This window comes from Cnephaeus nilssonii (assembly GCF_951640355.1).
Source record: "Cnephaeus nilssonii genome assembly, chromosome: 16".
NCBI classification, from domain to species: domain Eukaryota; kingdom Metazoa; phylum Chordata; class Mammalia; order Chiroptera; family Vespertilionidae; genus Cnephaeus; species Cnephaeus nilssonii.
Window position 1 is genome coordinate 22,498,036 of NC_137087.1, and position 22,652 is coordinate 22,520,687.

The 22,652-nt window shown below is 41.8% G+C and overlaps 1 protein-coding gene across 1 annotated transcript in view; it reads left to right on the forward strand.

Moving 5' to 3' along the window:
- The first annotated feature begins 748 nt into the window (after positions 1–748).
- The window catches only part of DNAJC12 (DnaJ heat shock protein family (Hsp40) member C12), a 45,839-nt gene continuing 23,935 nt past the window's right edge, over positions 749–22,652 (forward strand). Inside the window, exons 1-2 of the mRNA XM_079794123.1 lie at positions 749–947; positions 13,518–13,596. Of these exons, the coding sequence (XP_079650249.1) occupies positions 870–947; positions 13,518–13,596 (157 nt within the window). The 5' untranslated portion in view covers positions 749–869. The remainder of the gene's footprint in view (positions 948–13,517; positions 13,597–22,652) is intronic.

The following is a 22,652-nucleotide window of genomic DNA, read 5'->3' on the forward strand; positions in this document are numbered from 1 at the left end:
CCACTCACCTTCTCTCTAAATCAGACCTGCATTTCCTGGGGCCACAGTGAGCTGAAACATAGGTTCCCTGCATCCACTCCAGATCAGACACATTCTTGAGTCTGGAGCGAGCCAGGCCAGGAGAAATGGTACAGCAAATCCACCCTATCATCACAGTTATTTTTCTCACTTTCCTATTTTATTTCATGATTTTAAATGTTTTTATTTGTTTGCCTCCCTCCATCAGAATGTAAGCTCCCTAAAAACCCAGAGTTACTTAGCATACCTTTCCTACGTTCATGCTGGGCACAAAATAGCTCCTTAATAAATATTTGTTGAATGAATAAATGATCAAATGAATTAAAATTTGCTTCCCGAGTCTATTTTCTTTTACTCTATTTAAAATTTTTTGAAATTTTCTAAATTCACAAGAAAACAACCAATACTCATATCTAACAAATTCTAAGATTTTAGCATATTGCTTCAAATTTTTCTTTTATCACTTAAAAAGAAGGAAAAAGAAAAAATATATAGGAGATGGAGGGGTGGCTCACTTGGGGAGTGTGTAAAAATGGACAATCTTTGTTTATCCAGAAGAGGTGTGGTTAATCTGCATCACTTATCTAAACTCAAACTACAAGTCCCAGGCAGCACTGCAACAGTTTGGTAGTGGTCTATTATTTTTTTCTTCTGTAAGCAGCCAATGAAAGGTAGTTTACACAGGTCTTGGATGACATCTGGTGTGTGTATTGGCTGTGTCCAGCCTTAAACCTTGTTAGTGCAGTTTGGAACATGCTGCTGTAAACCAGATTTAAAAGGCTTTTCCTGTTAATTCGCAGCTCATTGTACCTCTTGTTTCAGGGGCAGGAAGAGTTGATTCAGTGATCTCAATGGACGCAATACTGAATTACAGGTTGGGAGATACTGAAGATTACTACACCTTACTGGGATGTGATGAACTGTCTTCGGTAAGACAGTGAATTATACTGTTCTTTTTCACAACAGTATTTCAGGTTTTATTTAAGATTTTAACTTTGAAATTTTAATCACATTGCCTAAAAACCTAATCTTGTATTATTTTAAAGAGAAAGTTAAGGATTTAAATGTGCATTGGGTCTTTACTTGAATAGTGTCTTCTTGCAGTTTTATGGATACTTGTGATTGAATATGTGTATTGCCATAGACTCTATTTCAAATATATTAAAAATAGATATTTGAAATTTTGTTGTAATTGCTATTGACTGTGTTTCATAGCATACATAAGCTATAGCTTTATTATGGCAATTTAAATTTTAATTGAGATGAAATGTAATTTTCTAGTAATTAGCGATTTTAAAGTGTTTTATTAAAATGTGTACTGTTATGTGAGCAGCTAAATTATGCAAACCAAGAAGCATTCTTTTATGTTAATAGTTCAAATTGTGTAAGAGAAATTACTTCTTAAAAGGGTGGTTTCTGATACAAAACCTGTGAAAATTCTGTAGTTTTCCACTTGATTCATAATAGAATAATGTTTTAAAGGTCCCCATAGACAATTATAAAGGTTGTAAAAGTTTTTTAAATTATGGAAAACTCATTTATAATTCTATCTCCAATGGTAACACTGTTAATGTTTGGCATATTAATCTTCAGTCTTTTTCCTATACGTATTTTTGAAGACATGTCTGGGAGGATTTTATATATACTTGTCTTCAAGTATATATACTTGTTGATTCCTGCTTTTTATCCACTAACATTATAACAAAGATTTCTCCATGCTATGAAACATTCTTCATATATATTTTAATGATCACATAATTTTATTGTACCACAATTGATGTTCTGTTATTGTTACATATTGTATTTATTTCTAGTTTTCAAAATTTTAAATATTGTTGAGATGAATATGACATATATTTTAATTATATTATTGCATATATTCATATTATTTTATAAGTCTATATTTTAAAATTTATTTTATTACTAAAATATAGCTATTATAATATTTTAAAGCAAAATATTTTTTCTATTTAATTTTGTTTTATATGGCTGGAGTTCAGTAATAAAATGTACTTTGTAGACTAGAATGCTATATTGGACACAAAGGATTAAAATCTCTATCATCATCACTTTGAGGAGTTTACCTTGAGTACCTTGTAGTTACACACACACACACTAAACAGGTTATACTGCTCTTTTAGGTGCATATGTTACTCTTGCTTACTTTTGTGGTGATTTTGCTTATAGCGAGTTTGAAAGCTTATTACCATTTTTACCATGCGTTATCATACCTTGGATTCTACTATTGCCAAATAATTTTTGAAGGAACTTTTTAAAATCATAGGAGCATAATCAAACTTGATAAGTTTCACAACTTGAGTTAAAAAATATTGTCATACTAGGTTATAAAGAGTTTTTATATCCTCATAATAAATCTTTTGACTGTTTAGTCTGTCTCTTGTAGTTCTGTTATTGTCTTTTTAGTCTACAAAGGAGGAGGATTAATTTTGAATAGACTAAAAAAATGGTCCTGTTGTTTATTTATAATGCTTATAACAGTTTAATTTCATGGTTAGCAGTTATAGTCATACTTCTCTGCATATACTGTGGTATATATTAAAAGGAGGATAAAAGCATTGATACTCCTTCTTCTGGATGCATTTTACTGATTCTGTCAATGGCACAGATGTGTAGATAACAATCATTTGTTTAAAATGAAATGACCTTCCATGATTTTGTCAAATTTTTAATGTATCCTTCCCATTTAAAAATATTTTATGCCAATTTTGAGTAGTGTGACATTTTCTTTACTTGATTTGTGTTGGGTGGATTTCCTTTACTTCAAATATTCCTTGATTTGATGCTCTAAAAAATTGACCATAACTGTTCATATCCCAAAACAATTTAGCAGTTATAATTTCAAAGCCACTTGATATTTTCAGTTTTATAACAATTGAGTTGAGACGCACATAATTCTTTTTTTAAACAATATTTTTTTTATTTTTTTATTTTTAAAAATATATTTTATTGATTTTTTACAGAGAGGAAGAGAGAGGGATAGAGAGCTAGAAACATCGATGAGAGAGAAACATCGACCAGCTGCCTCCTGCACACCCCCCACTGGGGATGTGCCCGCAAGCAAGGTACATGCCCTGACCGGAATCGAACCTGGGACCCTTGAGTCCGCAGGCTGACGCTCTATCCACTGAGCCAAACCGGTCTCGGCTTAAACAATATTTTTATTGATTTCAGAGAGGAAAGGAGAGGGAGAGAGAGATAGAAACATCAATGATGAGAGAGTATCATTAATTGGCTGCCTCCTGCATAACCGCTACTGGGGATCAAGCCCACAACCCGAGCATGTGCCCTTGACCAGAATAGAACCCAGGACCTTCCAGTCCACAGTCCAATGCTCTATCCACTGAGCCAAACCAGCTAGGACATTCTTTTTTTAAAAAAAATATTTTTATTAATTTCAGAGAAGAAGGGAAAGGGAGAGAGAGATAGAAACATCAATGATGAGAAAGAATCATTGATTGGCTGCCTTCTGCACACCCCACACTGGGCATTGAGCCTGCAACCTGGGCATGTGCCTTGACTGGGAATTGAACCGTGACCTCCTGGTTCATAGGTCGATGCTCAACCACTGAGTCATGCTGGCCAGGTCACATATAATTATTTTGCTTTAGTATATAGTTTTTACAATTTACAGCCTATGTTAGAAATTAATTAAACGACAAATGTAAACTGTGGGAGGATTTCCATGCTATTGAGTAGAAAACAACATACCTCCCATTTAAAAAAACATGTATGGAAGTTTGAGTCCAAGTCAGTCAGCGTTTCCTTCCTATATCAGATTTTACACAAAAGATACATGCCATAATATAAAATCTTCTAAAGTCCTTAGTGATGTAGACACCACACACTGGTGGTATAAGGCCTTCATTCTGGTGTGGATTTTATTTGATTTTTAAAATATTTGGTCACCATTTTACAATAATGATAAGAAGACTTCTTGATTTCAAGATTTCATGGACTTGAATACTGAGCACAAATTCATGAAGGGAAACGCCTGTTTCTTTTTTCTAGTTCTTTTTCTTGTTGACTTCAAACCACCTGGGTTTAAATCTTACAATTTTATAGCTGTGCAACTTTGGGAAAATTGCTTAACTTTTCTATGCCTTGGTTTCCTAATCTTCAGTTGGGGATGATAACAGTACCCACGTCATAGGGTTGTTGTGGGGATTAAATGAGACATGATATAGAAAGTGCTTAGAATGGTGCCTGGCACATAGTTAGTTGTAGTTGTGGTATGGGTGTTGTTTTGGCCTCACAGTAATACTTGGGACTTTATAAATTTATACTTATTCTATAATTCACATTAATTTTTATTTTTTAATTTTTTATTACTTTATTAATTAAGGTATCACATATTTGTCATCAACCCCCCCATCACATTAATTTTTAAAAGTTCACATTATTTAAAAATGGTTTGTAATAGATACATATTTTTAAAATATGTTTTTATTGATTTTTTTCAAATTTTTTTAGAGAGGAAGGGAGAGGGAGAGAGAATGAAACATCCATAAGAGAGAAACACTGATGGGCTGCCTCCTGCATGCCCCCTACCTGGGCAGGGAATTGAACTGGCAACCTTTTGGTGCATGGGACGACATTCAACCAAGTGAGCCACACTGGGCTAACATCTGGAGTTTTGTGTGGAAAATGCAGTTTCAAACTAATTGAATTGAAATGATGGGTACTAATTAACCCATTTATGAATATGAGTTTTCTCTTTTCCTCAGCATATTCTGCAGCATGTAAGTTTCCATCACTAGATTCAGTTCATTTTATTAATGAATAAATTACAATTTTCAGAAAGCTCCTATTATATTACACTCATACTATTTGACGTACATCTGTCAGTCTGTAATCAAGTATTTATTCAACACTTGGCATCCGGGCAGTCCTAGAAGCAATGGGGGGAAAACAAAATGGAAAGGTGAGACATGGTATGAATATATAAGGTTTTAACATCCAGTTGAGGAGCCAAAGCTAATACACAGGAAACAATTTGAGAGCAAATAAATACTGTGTTATATGGTACTGTCTATAAGTAAAACAGGAATTAAAGAGAGAATATCTGAAAAGACTTCAGAGAAGAGATGGGGCTTGAAATGATCTTACACGGTCACAATTTTGATGATAGAAGGAGACATGGGGCATTTGTGTGGCCAGGGAAAGCTAGACAAGATCTGTCCAAGTGGGAATCAGATCAATCCCTATTGCATACTAGAGTACTTCCTGGCACAGATCAAAATATTGTGCTAATAGGGTATGGAAAAGATAACTTTTTAAGTTTGAAAATTTAATTTCTAAAATTATATATATTTAATAAGGAAATATGGAGTATGAAGCGAGCACAAAGAAAAATGCTAACCTAGATGCCTAATATTTAGGTTTATGACATGCATAGCAATTATGTGTGCATATGAATATGCTATGTCTATCTATATATATAAAAGCCTAAGCGACCAAACGACCGGTCGACCAGTTGCTATGACGCACACTAACCACCAGGGGGCAGACGCTCAATGCAGGAGCTGCCCCCTGATGGTCAGTGCGCTCCTACAGTGGGAGCGCCGCTCAACTGACCAACCTGTCCAGGTGGCCCACCAGCCTGGCGGCAGCCACTCCCTCCCTCAGTAGTCCTGCAGGTCCAATCTCCTGAGAACAGGCCAGGCACTGACGGACTGGCACACTGGCACGATCCTGACAGTGCTGCTGGCCTCCTGGAAGTTGGCCTTGGGCACCACGGCTGCTTCCCCTCCCTGGACGCTCCGCAAGGAAGAAACGATATAAAAGTGGCCGCCAGGTGGCTCCTGACAACCAGTGTGAACATCAGCTGGACAGATCTGGATGCCGGTCCGGCAAGGGCATCCCACCACCTGCCTGGAGGACTGATCATGTCCCGCGCTCCCCGCCTCTCTTAGGACGGGAGCCCTTAGGACACAGGGCTCATGGCTGGTGAGCGCCACTGTGGCGGCGTGAGCCTCTCCCACGGCAGGCGCAGTGGGGCTGGGATGAGCAGGAGCGGCAGGCAGGAGTGGCAGGCGGCATTGGACTGCTGGTTTAGGTCCATTCCCCACAGGCCATGCTGAGGGACCTCACCCGTGCATGAATTCGTGCACTGGGCCTCTAGTTCTATATAATAAAAGTCTAATATGCAAATCAACCAAACAGCAGAATGACCAGTCACTATGACAGGCACTGACCACCAGGGGGCAGACGCTCAATGCAGGGGCTGTCCCCTGGTGGTCAGTGTGCTCTCTCAGGGGGAGCACTGCTCAGCCAGAAGCCAGGCTCACAGCTGGCGAGCATAGCAGTGGTGGTGGTAGCCTCTCCTGCCTCCGCAGCAGCGCTAAGGATGTCCGACTGCCAGATTAGGCCCAGGGGGAGCGGGCCAAAGCCATCAGTCAGATATCCCCCAAGGGCTCCCAGACTGAAAGGGTGCAAGGCTGAGGGACCCCCCCCCCCCCCCCCCGCCGAGTGTATGAATTTCATGCACCGGGCCTCTAGTATATTATATAAATAAGTACATGCATATATGTGTATATATTTGTATGTGTATTTTTATATGTTTGAAATCAGATTGCCTAAACTCAAATCCTGGCCACTTACTATCTGTATGCCCTTGGGAAAATTATTTAACTTTTCTATGTCTGGTTTTTTAATTTCCAAAATGGGAATAATAATATTCCTCACCTCATGGAGTTGTTGTGGGAATTAAGTGAGACACTATATGTAAAGTGCTAAGAGCAATGCTTGGCATACAGTAAGTCTCAATACATCTTAGCTATTATTATTATTACTAGAGGCCCTGCATCTGGCACCCATCCCAAGCGGGGGCGGGATGTGATTGGCCCTCCAGGCAGGTGGTGGGATGCCCTTGCCGGACCGGCATCCAGATCTGTCCAGCTGATGTTCGTGCTGGTTGTCAGGAGCCACATGGTGGCCGCTTTTATATCGTTTCTTCCTTGCGGAGCGTCCAGGGAGGGGAAGTGGCTGCAGTGCCTGAGGCCAACTTCCAGGAGGCCAGCAGCACTGTCCGGATTGTGCCAATGTGCCAGTTCATCAGTGCCTGGCCCGTTCTCCAGAGATTGGACCTGCAGGACTACTGAGGGAGTGAGTGGCTGCCGCCGGGCTGGTGGGCCACCTGGATGGGTCGGTCAGCAGAGCGGCACTCCTGCTGTGGGAACGCACTGACCATCAGGGGGCAGCTCCTGCATTGAGCGTCTGCCCCCTGGTGGTTAGTGTGCGTCATAGCAACTGGTCGACTGGTTGTTTGGTCATTCAGTCGCTTAGGCTTATATATATATAGACTAGAGGCCTGGTGCATGGACTCGTGCACTGGTGGGGTCCCTCAGCCTGGCCTGTGCCCTCTTGCAATCTAGGACCCCTTGCAGGCCAGGCCAAGGGACCCCACTGGTGCACGAATCCATGCACAGGTCTCTAGTATGCATATAAGACCTTTGGTTAATCTTTTCATGCCCTCCCCCCTCCCCCCTTCCCCTCTGAGATTCCTCAGTCTGTTCCATGTTTCCATGCCTGTGGTTTCTGCTCTTGCATTGAGCTTCTGCCCCTTGGTGGTCAGTGCACATCATAGCTACCAGCTGGTCAGCCCGTCGGCTGGTTGGCTGAATGCATAGGTATATATATATATATATATATGTATATGTACATATGTATATGTACATATGTATATGTATACATGTATATATATCTATATATAAAATTATTATATATGTATGTATGTGTTCATATATATACGTATGTTACATCATTCCTTTTGAGGTTAAACGTGGATTTATACTGCACAAAATGCTTTGTAGCTTACCTTTTCTCATAGAAATGCATTATATAAATTATCTCAGGTTATTAAAAGTTTTCTACCATAAGATGATTTTTTAATAACTGCAAAATATTCCAGCCTGTAGCTATATTTCAGTGAACTTGAACAAATGTCTTATCATGGACACATAGGTTTTTGTTTACGAGGTATAGCATGAACCTTTTTATAACTAAATTCTTTTCCTACCTTGGATTATCTCCATAGACAGATTCCTTAAATTGGAATTGTTGAAGCAAAGAGTATGAAAAAATATATATCTCAACTGTTTTCCAAGAAATTAGCTCCAGGAGAGCATGAGAATGCTTAGTTCCTTGCACCTTCAGTAACACTGGATGTTATAATTCCTTGGATGTTTTGCTTTATTTGAGTACAAGTAAAGTTGAATATTTTTGTATGTTTACTGGCCCACAGGGTAGGCAGTTTTCCAGACCATTGAACATTGGCTTAGGAAGTCAGGATTCAGTGGACCTTGCCATGGAGGGCCTCACCTGCCCATGGGTTGCACTTGGCACTGGGTACATGGGGTGGAGATGCCAGAAGGTTAATAGAATGTGTCCAAGACAAAGTAGCCCACTTTACCAGTTAGTTCCTTACATAAGAGATTTATGATAAACTTTACAACAGTAAAACTGTGAAAAGTAATGAAAGATATATATGGACTATTCTTAATTTTTTAAAATTGGCAAAATATAGAAATATATAAAGAAGAAACGATCATAAACATGAGCACTATGGAGAATGAACTATTTTGACGTATTTGCTTCCAAGGGCTAATAGCAGAATGTTTCCTAATGGGATCGGAATAAAAAAAATAAAACAATAATAATAAAACCCAAATTTCTAGGTATGATTTTATCCATTTATTAACCCCCCCTCAAGATATATACATATATATGTAAAAAATGTGCCTTAAAGGATGTAACCTTTTATCTTGGGGGAAGGAGGATAAAGGAGCTTTTAATTTTTATCTGTATTGCTAGAATTTTTTTTCCAAAGAGTGATTATGAGTATTCATAAATTACTTGTTAATTATAAAATGCTTACTACTAGGATCTTCAGAATATTTAATATTTTAAAATTGAGAAACAAGTTATTCTCAGTTTTCTTTGTTATATATGCAGGTGATGGTGACTGATGGTTAAAGGGAGCACCAGGAAGAGGAAACAATTGATTATAGTTCTTAATAGGAAGTCTATATCTTCCTGTTATTCTAAGAGGATCTCAGTAGTTGCTTAACAAGGAAAAGAAGAAAGTTATTAGTCTGGGCTTTATATATATGCATGTCTAATACAATCTATGAATAATTTTTTATGAGGATTGATTGAGTAAGAAGGACATGGAGCGGATAAACATGTTTCTCCTCCCATGAATCCTATTACAATATTGAGCTAAGCTACTTGGGAATTCATTTCTCAAACAAGAGGTAGTTTGCTTTCATTAATTAGTGGGTAGTAAATATAGAACTTAATAATAGGTTCCTGAGCCTGAAGAATTCAGCCTTATAAAACAGTGGGGAAAGATGATTGGATTTTAAGACTTAATGCTTAACAGTGACTTTAGACAAGTTACTTAACCACTGACATTTAATAATAGCTACTATTACTGAGTTCTTACTATAATCAGGCTTTGTGTTAAGTGCTCTACTTACATTATTCATGTAATGTAAAGATGAGGAAACCTAGACACTTAGAAATTATATAACTTGCCTAAAGTCTTAGAGCAGAACTGGGATTTAAAACTAAGCAGTCAGTCCTTTCCCTAGTCTAGAGCCACTGCTCTTTAGGCTCTGCTCTTTAGGCTTACCATACATGTGGGCATGCATTCCTTCCAGCAGTAGGAGCTTCGCTGTTACCTGTTTGGGTTTAGAAATGCTCCTTATCTATAAATGTGATTTAAAATCTAAGCCATGATGCTTTATTTATTAAAACAAAACATTTAAGTGAAAAAAAAAATAAAGCTAAGCAGTCAGATTCCAGAGCCACATAACCCCTATTGTCTCCTGCTGCTGTCATTGCAATTATCCTATATAATAAAGAGCTAATATGATAATGGTCGCGATGCCCTCATGCCGTAACAACTGATCAGCAGGAGGCTGCGTGCATGTCAGCGGGGCAGAGCTGCTGCATTGTTCCAGAGACAGGGCGGAAGTGGAGAGGCACCCGGAGGAGGCAGGACCATCCCATGGTGGGGAGGGTGGGGGTGAGAGCCCATAGTACTCCCCTCACCAGTCTTTCGCCACCCACCGCTCGCACTCAGAGTGCCCCTCCACCCACCTGCCAGGGGAAGGAGCTCAGCACAGCAAGCAGGAGGCTTCCACGCTCTCCTCCGGCACCATGATGGGCTGGAGCCGCTGCGTTGCTCCAGAGATAGGGCAGAAGTGGGGAGGTGCCCAGAGGAGGCGGGACCAGCCTGAGGTGACTCGCAGGACTGTGGGCAGGGCTTGAAGTGGCCAGAGAAGGCCAGAGGAGTCGGGGGCGGAGCCAGGCGTGCTCGAGCTCTGGGTGGAGAGGTTAGGATGTCAAGGTGGGGTGGCAGGCGGGTGGGCAGGATGCGCTTGGGTGGGCAGGGCCACGCGATTTCATGCACCAAGTCACTAGTCCTATCTAATAATAGAGTAATATGCAAATTAACCATCACTCCGCGACAAAATGGCGGCGCCCATAGACACAAGATGGCGGCGCCCAGTCCTCTCAGGCCCGCAGGAGTCCCCCAGTCCCAGGGAAGGCTGCCGCTGAGAGCAGGCAGCGAGCAGCCCAGCCTGTTGGCCTAGGAGGCGGCTTTGCCATCCGGCCAGATCCTCTCCTAGCCCTGAACCTGGCCATGGGTCTGGGAGGTGCCCTTGCACAGCCGCCATGATCAGCTGCCCTCCGACCCGGGCCATGGGTCTGGGAGGCACCGGCACAGCCGCCTCCATCAGCTGCCTGCCCCGACCCGGGCGTGGGTCTGGGAAGCGCCCGCGCACGGCCGCCTCCATCAGCTGCCCTCCGCGACCCGGGCGTGGGTCTGGGAGGCGCCCGCGCACAGCCGGGGCAATCAGCTGCCGCCCTAACCCAGGCCGTGGGTCTGGGAGGCACCAGTACTGGGCCGGTGAGATCAGCTGCCCACGGATGCCTGGGCTGTGGGTCTGGGAGGCGCTTGCACATGGCCGCCTCCATCAGGTGCCCTCTGCGACCTGGGCTGTGGGTCTGGGAGGCGCCCGTGCAAGGCGTGCACAATCAGCTGCCTGCCGAGGCCCGGGTGTGGGTCTGGGAGGCGCCAGTACCGGCAGGCAAGATCAGCTGCCCGTGGAGGCCCGGGCTGTGGGTCTGGGAGGCGACTGCGCAAGGCCGGTGCGATTAGCTGCCCACAGCGGCCCAGGCATTGGGCTTGCGAGGTGCCGGCGCAGGGCAGGAGCCATCTGCTGCCTTTCCCAGCCTGGGCTGTGGGCCTGGGAGACCCAGGAGCTGCCTATACACCTCCCTCCCCACCCCCCCCACCCAGCCCCCTCTGAGATCAGCTCCCATCTGCAGCTGGGGGGTGTAGGCCTGGGAGGCAGCCGTGCCCCCCAGAGCTATTCCCTCCAAGAGGCAGCCTGGGGTGTCAGGCTGCACCCCCATGGAGTGATCCCCCCCCCACACTATAGCCTTGGAACTTCCCTTGCTGCCAGCCGAGTGATTCGAGATGGGCGGTGATATCTGGGCGATGCTGCCCAGCAAACCTCTCCCATTGGGTAAAAAGTTCTGACCAGGTTAGGGAGGTAAATGGGTTTTGTTTAAAATCTTTAGGAACCACATGGAAATGTCTGAGGTAGGGTTTCACATCGGAAGTAACTTACAACTAATTTCTGAAGGCAAACGGGGACATTGCAGTTACATTACTGGAGAGTACCCCGAGGTCCGGAGGTTGGCTCTTGCAGCAGTGGTGCAGAGTGCTCCCCACCTTGGTTCCTCAGCACCTTGGGCAGGGCTTGAGCCCATCCAGGAAGGCCTTTTCCCCTACAGTTTTCACCAAGGCAGGGAGGTTTTGTAGACATGAATAAGAAGTGCCCATGCACAAGTCCTGAAGATGCCGGGGCCGGCAGAAATGACAATCAAACCGGGAAAAGAGCAAAACCAGAAACACCACCAATCCCATCATAGATCATCTTTTTCTTCAGATGACTGTGTGTTTCCCTCTTCTTTGTCTTCTGGAAGCAAGACAGATTCAAGTACTGACAATTCTACCAACGGAAAAGTTAAGATAAAGAGAGGACAGAAAAGGAATAAAAGGAAAAAAGAAAGAAAGGACAAAAGTTGAAACATCAAGAAAAAGAAAGAAAAAAGGAAGAAACAACCACATCATATCACCTTTCTAAGGAAGAAACAACCACATCATATCACCTTTCATGAAATTCCTGTTTAAGTTTATTTTATGACACTTTTAGTTTGGGTTTACATTTTTACTGGTTTGTGAAGACCCCGGCAGGTACACTGTCCAATATGTTAAAGAAAAAACCCTATCTACTAAAGAGGTAATATGGAGGGGAGAGCATTTGGGGGTGACCGGGCTGTCAGGGGAAGGCAGTTGGGGATGACTGGGCTGGCAGGGGAACAGTTAGGCATTGATCAGGCTGGCAGGAGAGTGGTTAGGGGGTGATCAGGCTGGCAGGCAGAAGTAGTTAGGGGCAATCAGGAAGGCAGGCAGGCAAGCAGTTTGGAGCCAGCAATCCTGGATTGTGAGAGGGCAGTCGGACATCCCTTGAGGGGTCCCAGATTGGAGAGAGTGCAGGCTGGGCTGAGGGACACCCCACCCCCGTGCACGAATTTCGTGCACCGGGCCTCTAGTCTATATTATAAAAGGCCAGTGGCCATAACACTGTAATGACCAAACGAACGGTCACCAGGAGGTACATTGATGGGTCTTGTGGTGCGGTAGGTCTCGGTCTCGTGATGCAGCGGGAGTCAGTCTGGGTCCCACTGGCGTGGTGGGAGGGAGTCTGGGTCCTGACAGTGTGGTGGGTCTGGGTCTCATGCGATTTCATGCATTGAGGCCTCTAGTATTAAATAAAGCCAAATGTTGATTATTTCTGATACCAGGGATTAAATCAAACCATAGATGGCCCTTAAACATAATTCTAGTTTGGGCTGAAGTTTCTGTTTTCCCAGTCAAAATCTCTAACCGAGCTGTTAATTGGTAGCAAAATGATCAGGTTTGAGTTGTCCTTTTTAAAAAAATTGTAAAATTCTTAATAAAACTGAAAAGGGCCAAAAGACAGGAAGAAGGAACTTTATAATGGATAATTTATAAATTGGACAGTCATCCCTGAATAGTGAATGGTGGCTAAGTATCTTAAAGAACTCAGATGTGTGACTTGTATACTAGTACATTCTTATGATAAACCTATCTGACCATTTTTGACAAATATATTGAGCTCATAGATGTCTTGGGCAATCAACAAGTTAAATTGTCATCACAAACCACTATTTGAATAGGGGCTATTATTGGATGCTTTCTGAATTGTGTAATTAAGGAAATTATTTCTTAGAGTAAAAAAGTCAAAATACAAATATAAAGATCAGAATGAAAAGTTGGGTTGATCATGGCTGTTTTGGGAAGGACTGATATCCAAGTTCTTCCTTCATGGCATTTAATATGGACTCTCTATTTTAAACATTGATTTTTGTTTTAGGTGGAACAAATCCTGGCAGAATTTAAGGTCAGAGCCCTGGAATGTCATCCTGACAAGCATCCTGAAAACTCCAAAGCAGGTAGGTATTTTATGGCTGTTTCTCACGGAAATGAATAGAATATAGAACCAAAAAGCCACTGTAACTTAATTTTCTTTTCTCTATTACTCTCAGACTTATTCTTTTGTTCAATGCCAAAGAATGTTTTTGCTCTATTGGATGGTAGGAGGGGAGAGAAGGGTGTAGGGTCTTTCCTCTAATGGTAGACATCCATTTTTCTTTCTGCTGTAATATGCTGCTTCATGGTTTAAAATGTGCCCAGTTTATGCCTTATTTCACCAGCATTGGAGTGTTAACATAACTTAAGCACATTTGTAACCAGATGGTTGAGTTGATGAGAACTTGGCTGTGTTTTCTTCATTTCAGGGACCTGAACATGTCCATATATGCTACATGTCCATATGTATGATAATGTATTCATACTTTAGTTTTTCCCTTATGATAGTTTAAATTCCATTATCATAAATTTAGACATAAATGCTTATATATATCTTAACTTGAAAAAAATACTAACAAACTAAAATGCTTCCTTAACCTACGTATCTGTCTCCTGCTCCTCTCCTTCCCTTTAGAGCCAAACTTTCTGAAAAAGAAGTTCACAATTGATTTCTCTACTTCCCTTCTGCCCAGTTTTTGATTTATCCCAGTCTGACTTCCTCCTCACCTTTCTTGGGAACTGCTTTTGTAATAGTCACCAAGGACTTCTTGGCTGCCAAGTCCAATGGTTGCTTTTTTGTCTTTATCTTCCTTGAGCATCAGGATTTGGTACTGTCGATCATGCGTCCTCCCTCCCTCCCTCCCTCCCTCCCTCCCTCCCTCCCTCCCTCCCTCCCTCCCTCCCTCCCTCCATCTCTCCCTCCCTCCCTTCCTTCCTTTCTTAAAAAATATATATTTTATTGATTTTCTTTTACAGAGAGGAAGGGAGAAGGATAGAGAGTTAGAAACATCAATGAGAGAGAAACATAGATCAGCTGCCTCCTGCACACCCCCTACTGGTGATGTGCCCACAACCAAGGTACATGCCCTTGACCAGAATTGAACTGGGACCCTTCAGTCCGCAGGCCGATGTTCTATCCACTGAGCCAAACCGGGTAGGGCTATGCCCTCTTTCTTGAAACACTCTTTGCTCTTAGCTACCTGATGTGCACTCATGCTTTTTCTCCAACTTCTTAAGCTGCTATTTCTGTCTCCTTTGTGACTCCCTCAGGTTCTCTCCTAAACTCTCTGGGCTTACTCCCCACTTTCTCTCTGGAGTCTTGTCTAAGTCTGTAGCTTCAATGGTTAGCTCTTTGTTCTTTTTAAAATATATACCAGTATGCCTGCTGCACACCCACCACTGGGGATTGAATCCCCAATCCAGGCATGTGCCCTGACCGGGAATTGAACCATGAACTCCTGGTTCATAGGTCAACACTCAACAACTGAGCCACACCAGCAGCGCCAGCTCTTTGTTGATGATTCCCTAATCTATCCTTAACTCAGTTCTCATTCCTCATTTTCATACTGGAGTTTTGACTGCTGCTTGGAAATCTCTATTTGGAGACATTTCAAAGTCACCCTGTCAAAAACTGGACTGACTCATTGTTTTCCTCTCATCCTCTCTAAAATCTCATTCATTTTTTTTTTTTTTGGTTTTGTTTTCCCCATCTCATTGAATAGAACCACCATCCCTAAACAAAAACCTTGCCTCCTTCCTCTCCACATGTGGTCGATACTGGTGATTTACCATCCACGTCCCTTTCTTCTTCCCTCCGTCCTCACAGCCTCTAGAGTAGGTCATCATCATTTCAGGCCTGGATCCTTACAGTACTCCTTTAATTGCTTCACACTGGAGATAGTGGTCTTTCTTTTCAACTATGGGGAAAATAAAATACTTAATATGTATAAAGAATACCAAAACAAATGTTCACGTAATGTACCACCCAGCTTAAAACTTCACCAATGCACTTGAAGTCTCTTGTATATTCATACTCTGATTCTATCCTCAGGGAAGGTAATGCTGTCTTAAATTTCATGATGATGTTTGCTCTATGTGTACACTATAGGTCTGTATATAGTATGTGTATATGTATGATTTTTCTATAAAAATATTATGATTAAGACCTGCCTGTAACTCTACATTGCACAAATGATAAAACCAAAACTCTTCATTAAAAAATGTTTCCTAGCCCTAGCCGGTTTGGGTCAGTGGATAGAGTGTCGACCTGTGGACTGCAGGGTCCCAGGTTCGATTCTGGTCAAGGGCATATGCCCGGGTTGCGGGCTTGATCCCCAGTAGGGGGTGTGCAGGAGGCAGCCAATCGATGATTCTCTCTCATTGATGTTTCTCTCTCTCTCTCTCTCTCTCTCTCTCTCTCTCTCCTCCCTTCCTCTCTGAAATCAATAAAAATATATATTAAAAAAAAGTTTCCTTTCCTAGGACCTGACAAGCCAGGGAAGAGGCCCTGGGTCCTGTCTGCACTCAGCACCTGTGATTGTTGGGCCCAAATGGGTGTGGGCAGAGTGCGTGAGTGCACAGGTGTTAAGGAGCTGTGTGTTGCTCATGTTCTAATTTTTGGGAATCTGACTGCCCTTGGGGTCAGTTGTATAGTTACCTTTGTCATTATAATGATTTCACTCCTAACTGAGATATTTTAAAATATATATATTTTTATTGATTTCAGAGAGGAAGGGAGAGGGAGAGAGAGAGATTGAAACATCAGTGATGAGAGAGAATCATTGATTAGCTGCCTCCTGCATGCCCCCAACTGAGGACTGAGCCCGCAACCTGAGCATGTGCCCTTGGCCAGAATCAAACCTGGGACCCTTCAGTCCATAGGCCGACGCTCTTTCCACTGAGCCAAACCAGCTAGGGCCTAACTGAGATATTTTTATCAAGTGTGTGAATAAATACATAAAGACTGGTACAAAAAATGTTTCCTTTATCTTAAAGCTCTTTATTATATTTTTATAGCAATCATTGGTGCTTTTGATTTGTATAAGCAGATGATTTTCCAATATAGGAAGTTGTTTATTTTGTTAAATACTTAGCTATTACTTTTGCTCATTTGATTCCCACCCTTTTTATTAAGGCATAACTTGTTTAAGGCCACACGAACAAATCATAAGTGTAAACTTGACAGATTTGTGTGTATGTATAGCCAGTTTAACCACTGCCCAGATGAAGATGTAGGACATTTCCAGTACCCTTTTCATGTCCTGTTCAAAGTCAGACCCTTTCCCATTTGTGGATCCCTGTTGTCATTGATTAGTTTTGCCTGGTTTTGGATTTCATGTAAATGGGATCATGCAATATGTACTCTTTTGTGTGTGGCTTCTTTTGATTTACATTGTGTCTATGGTATTAACCCCTAGTGCACATGTAGCAGTAGTTCACTCTTTGTCATTGCTGGGCCTTTAGGTACAACCCCCCTCATTTTGTGCCCTCCCCCCATCTCTCCATTTTCATTTTCTCTCCACTACCATGCTAGGGTCCATGTTTTAGCCACTCAGAACTATTTTGGTTTCATAGGTGCTCTGCTTTCTACTCTTCAGACTTTAACGTCTGCTGCTCCCTCTGCCTGGAACTCCCCTGAGGCCTGCACACCTCCCTGCCCTGCTTTGATTGGCAGGTCATGCTCCTGCGTCAGGTCTCAGCTTAGCCATCTCTGCCTCTGGGAAGTCTGCATATCAGACCATCTCCTTGTTGCCCATTTGCTTATTAGTCATACTGGAAGCTCAGTGAGGCTTATCTTGTTCCGAATGGTGTGCCCCAGCAAAGGACATCTACCCACCGCAGAGGACATCTACTTTGTGCAAATAGTAATTACAGGAGTGAGTGAATGAGTGACTTCATGGACATTTCTTTAGAAGACATTAATTACTTCTCTGAACTGGAGTTAATATTAAAATAGATTTCCTAGCATAAAAGTATAAACATTTGATAAACACTTAAAAACAACTATCAGCCCCAGGTTACTCTTTAACTGGATTTTTCTCCCAGTGAAGCGTGGCTTTGAGTTTTTGTCTGTCCCTGGCACAGTTTCTATTTGGGATACATGATGAATCACTGTGCAATCATTGCCATTTCTAGTTGCCATAGTGATGGAGTTTTCATGTACCGACTACCTCAGGTTTCTTGTTCAGAGAAACACTGGACTGTGTAAATATTGTTTAAAATGAAAAGGTACACAGACATCAGTACCTTTCCTTGTCAGCCTTGCAGTTGACAGATGATTCAACTTTTGGGTAGAAATAGTTTTCAAGTCTGTTTAAGCATCCATTTACTCAATTTGGATGAATAATGTAAGTGGTTCTTTACATACTTGGAAAAGGATTAAGGTTCCTGATAAAAAATATTTTAAGGTCCTAGCTGGTGTTGCCCAGTGATTAGAGTGTTGGCTTGTGGACTAAAGGGTCTTGGGTTCAGTTCTGCTCAGGGGCACGTACCTTGGGTGCAGGCGTGTGCAGGAGGCAACCAATTGCCCCCAATTAAAAAAAATATATATATTTTTATTGATTTCAGAGAGGAAGGGAGAGGGAGAGAGAGAGAGAAACATCAATGATGAGAGAGAATCATTGATTGGCTGCCTCCTGCACGCCCCCCACTGGGGATCAAGCCCGAAACCTGGGCATATGCCTTGACTGGGAATCGAACCAGTGACCGCCTGGTTCCTGGGTCGATGCTCAGCTGCTGAGCTACACCCAGCTGGGCCCCAATTTTTTTTTAAATGTTAAACAAAAATTCACCCACATGCTGACTTTTAACTTGACAGAAGTCGAGAATACACTGGAAAGATTTTGAAATGTGTTTCATTAAAGTGAAAGGCTAGTCTTTAGAGCAAGTGTAGGTAGGAGAAATTAATATATACCATTTTGGACCACTAAATGTAGTATCAACCATTGCCATTGAAATTACTAATTTGTTAGCATGATGGAGTAGTAGACATGAACATAGGCTTGTTTGTTTGGGTTGCTTCTAGCTCCCACTTCCAAGCTAGCTGACCTTGAGAAACTTCTCTTAGCCTGGGCATTCTCACAGGTACATGAGTAGACAACAGTATATTACTTTGTGTGCCTGTGGTGAAGAGTAAACGAGGTGTCCTGCATGCGGGAAGAGCTCAATGAATGTTGGCAATTATGATTCAGTGGCCTTTCTGTTCTCAGCACTCTAAATATTGAACAAAATGGAATAGTTTCTTTTTTGTAAGTAACCATTAGAACTTTCTTGTTTTCATTTAAAAAGAATTTGGAAATCCCTTCTCCTCTCCAGGTGTGGGGGATGGATGAAGGATTAGTTGTGCTATAGAAATTGTGTCACTGAGTTCAAAAGATCCTGACTGCTGTTCATGCCAGTCCCGTGTATGCGCGTGACAACAACTGTTTCAGGCCAATGCTTTAAAACTTCTCTTTGATCCTGAAGAAAGGGGTCAAAGGTTTTGTGAAATGGTGTTTTTGTTATTGATTTGCGGGCTTCAAAGACATACGAATATTTGAAGAAAGGCAGCTCTTTGTCCCTTGCTATCATCTTTGAATGTCTCAATGTTTTCCTACTTCAAAAACTCTTTAGCCTGGTCGGTATGACTCAGTGATTGAGTGTCAACCTGTGAACCAAAAGGTCTCCAGTTCAATTCCTGGTCAGGGCACATGCCTGGGTTGCAGGCGTGCAGGAGGCAGCCAATAGATGTTTCTCTCTCATCAATGTTTCTATCTCTGTATCTTTCTCCCTTCCTCTCTCTCTCAAAAAATCAATAGAAACATAAAAAATTGCTTCTTTTCCTCAGAATAAAAATAATACATAGTAATAAATAATGTGAAATAAATAAATAAAGTGAAAGTCTGCTCTCTCTGTCAGAGACCACTATTAACAGTTGGCATATTTTTCTTCAGACTTTTCTCAAAAAGCATGTTCTGACATCACATTATTATTATTACTTTAAGTAATTATAAATGTTATGCATTTAAAACGTGGCTATAATAATACAAATTCTGTTGTGAAATATGAATTTAAAAGAACCTATGTGTTTTCAAAACAGGAGTTAAGCCACAATGTCTCTCAAAGGTTCCAGCATCATTTGCTCATATAAGCTTACAAAATGAGATCTCTCTTCCCAGAACTGGTAAATATTTATCTTGTGTGATTCATTTGCTTAGCTGGTATATTAAAGGAGAAATATAAACCCAAACTCATTTTTATGTAATGTGGGGAAGAGGATGGAACAAGGAAAAGGCCACCTCTTTTGCTTCATGCTTATCAATTGTTGTTGAGGGACTGACATCAGAATAATTCCAAGCAGGCTTCTTTTGTTCTGGGAACTCTGGAAACAGGCTAGCAGTAATGTGCAAAGAGAAGGTGACTCATAGGTAACTATGTAAATCTTTACAACCCCTACTCAAGTAGTGTGTGCATTTGTGGTGATAATTTAATGAGCTTTTTATTCCTGTTGGGAAAAGTGACATTTACATTGTCACCAGCAACAGGAAGGATTGCTCACTGGAGCCAGCTGATACAACAAGATGATTTTTATTCGTTTCTTTGTTTCCCTGTAGCTTTCAGTAGCCCCATCTTTAGGTTCTTCCCTTTAACCCGTAAGTGCTACTGCCTGCAGCGGTGATACTAAATAGTTAGTGGCCTGTTAGGTACTTGTGCTGTCCAGCCTTGGAGCAGGGTCCTGGAGGTGCTGTCTGTGGCAGGCTGCGTCTCTGGCTGCCAGCGGGGCACTTGAAGTGGTGTATTTGGGGGACTGGGGCTCAAGATGTTATAAGGGTATCTGTGATTTCCTTGTGCTTAGAGCTTAGGGAATAGCACTGTGTGATTATTGTTATGTTCACATTTAAAATAGGAGACATTCACTCATTCATTCAGTGAGCAAATACTTTTGAGCACCTGCTACGCTGTTGCAGTACAGGGGATGCAGCAGAGAACAAAAGAGATAAAGTCTCTGTCCTCATGGGGGTGCATTCTGGCAGAGGAGACAAATCACAAACAAATAACTAGATAATGTCAGGGGATAAAGAGAAGTAAATAAGGCAAAGGATGATGGGGCGAGCAGCCATATCTAGATAGCATGGTCAGAGAAGACCCCATTGGCAAGACAACAAGAGGGCATCTGAGCCAACATCTGAAGGCAGTAACGTGAGTGCCTGGGGTAAAACTGTTCTTGGCAGAAAGGACAGAGGACAGCAAGTGCCAAGGCCCTGAGGCTGAAGTGCTGTCAAGGAGCAGCAGGGAAGCTACGAGGGCTGCAGCAAGGGGAGATGGGGAAAAGTAGAAGGAAGTGAGGTCAGAGAGGGAAGAGAGGAGACAGCAGGCAGAGCATGTTAGCTTACCAGCCATGGTAAGGATTTTCAGCTTTATTCTAAGAGAAATAGGAAGTTGTTGGAAGTCATTTTGAGCAGAGGAGTGATAGTATGTGACTTATTTTTAAAAAGATCACTTTTAACTGCTATGTAGAAAACAGACTGAGGCAAAGGCAGGGCGATCAGTTGAGAAGCTACTATAATGATCCAGCCAAGGCAGAACCGTGGCTTTGACCAGAGCAGTGGCAGTGGAGGTGGTGACAAGAGGTCAGATGTTGGGTATATTTGAAAGGTACAGCCAGTAAAGTTTGCCAGTGCATTAGAAGCGATATGTGAGAGAAAGAGGAGTCAAGGATGAATCCAAGTATACAGAAAATGGATGAACTATTTCCTGCCTCTCCACACAGAACCAGGCTTGCCTCTCTATTTGTATTTATCACGTATTGAAATGATTTGTTTATAGATCTGCTTCCTTGCTCGACTCTGAGCTCCTCAAGGGCACAACCTGGATCTTACTGATGAATGATGAAGTGTTTACAATTCCTGGCAGTGGGAGAGAAAGGAAGAATTAGAGGGTAACATGCATTGTAGGAAAGTCAGGACTGCAGTCAAGGAGAGCACCAGCTGGGGAGCCCGGCAGGCTCGGGTTTGAATCATGGCTCCATCACTTGAAGTTTTGGGATTTGGGGCAAGTTACATTAACCCCCTTCAGTCTTAGATGCTATAAAATGGGAGTAATAGTAATAATTATATCCACCTCATAACGTTGTTGTAAAAAAAAAAAAAAAAGAAACCCTGTACTCATTAACAATCCCTTCTTATTTTCTCCTGCCCAGCCCCTGGCAACCACAAATCTACTTAACTGTCTCTATAGATTTGTCTATTCTGAGAATTTCATATAAATGGAATCATACAATATGGGGATGTTTGTGCCTGGTTTATTTCATTTGGCATAATATTTTTAAAAAATATATTTTTATTGATTTCAGAGAGGAAGGGAGAGGGAGAGATGGAAACATGAATGATGAGAGAGAATCATTGATCGGCTGCCTCCTGCACGCCCCCCACTGGGCATTGAGCCCAAAACCTGGGCACATGCCCTGACCAGGAATTGAACTGTGACCTTCTGGTCCATCGGTTGACGCTCAACCACTGAGCCACGCTGGCTGGGTTTGCATATTGTTTTTAAGGCTTATCCATGTTATAGCATGTATTAGTACTTATTTCTTTTTATGGCTGAATGATAATTCCATTATATGGATCTGCCACATTTTATTTATCTATTGATGGACATTTTTGAATTTTGAGTTGTTTTTGCTTTTGGGCTAGTATGAATAATGCTGCTGTGAATACCAGTATACAAGTTTTTGTGTGGACACATTTTTCAATTTTATTGAGCTTATATAGTTGTCCCTTGGTATACATGAGGGATTGGTTCCAGAGCCCCTATGGATACCAAAGTTCAAATAATGGCAGTATTTGCATGTAAACTAATTAAATTATTATTATAATAACTAATACAATGTAAGTGCTATGTAAATAGCTGTTTTACTTTATTGTTCAGGGAATAAGAACAAGGAAAAAGTGTGTACATGTTCAGTACAGATGCAACCATTGTAGGCTTAATTAAACAGTACATGTGATCAACAGTGTAACTTTTCTTCTTCTGAATATTTTTAAGTCATGGCAGGTTTAATTCATGGATGCTGAACCTGGAATACATAGGGCTGACCGTACTTAACCATTGAAATTCTTGGGCCTTATGGTAACTCTATATTTAACATTTTGAGGAACTGCCA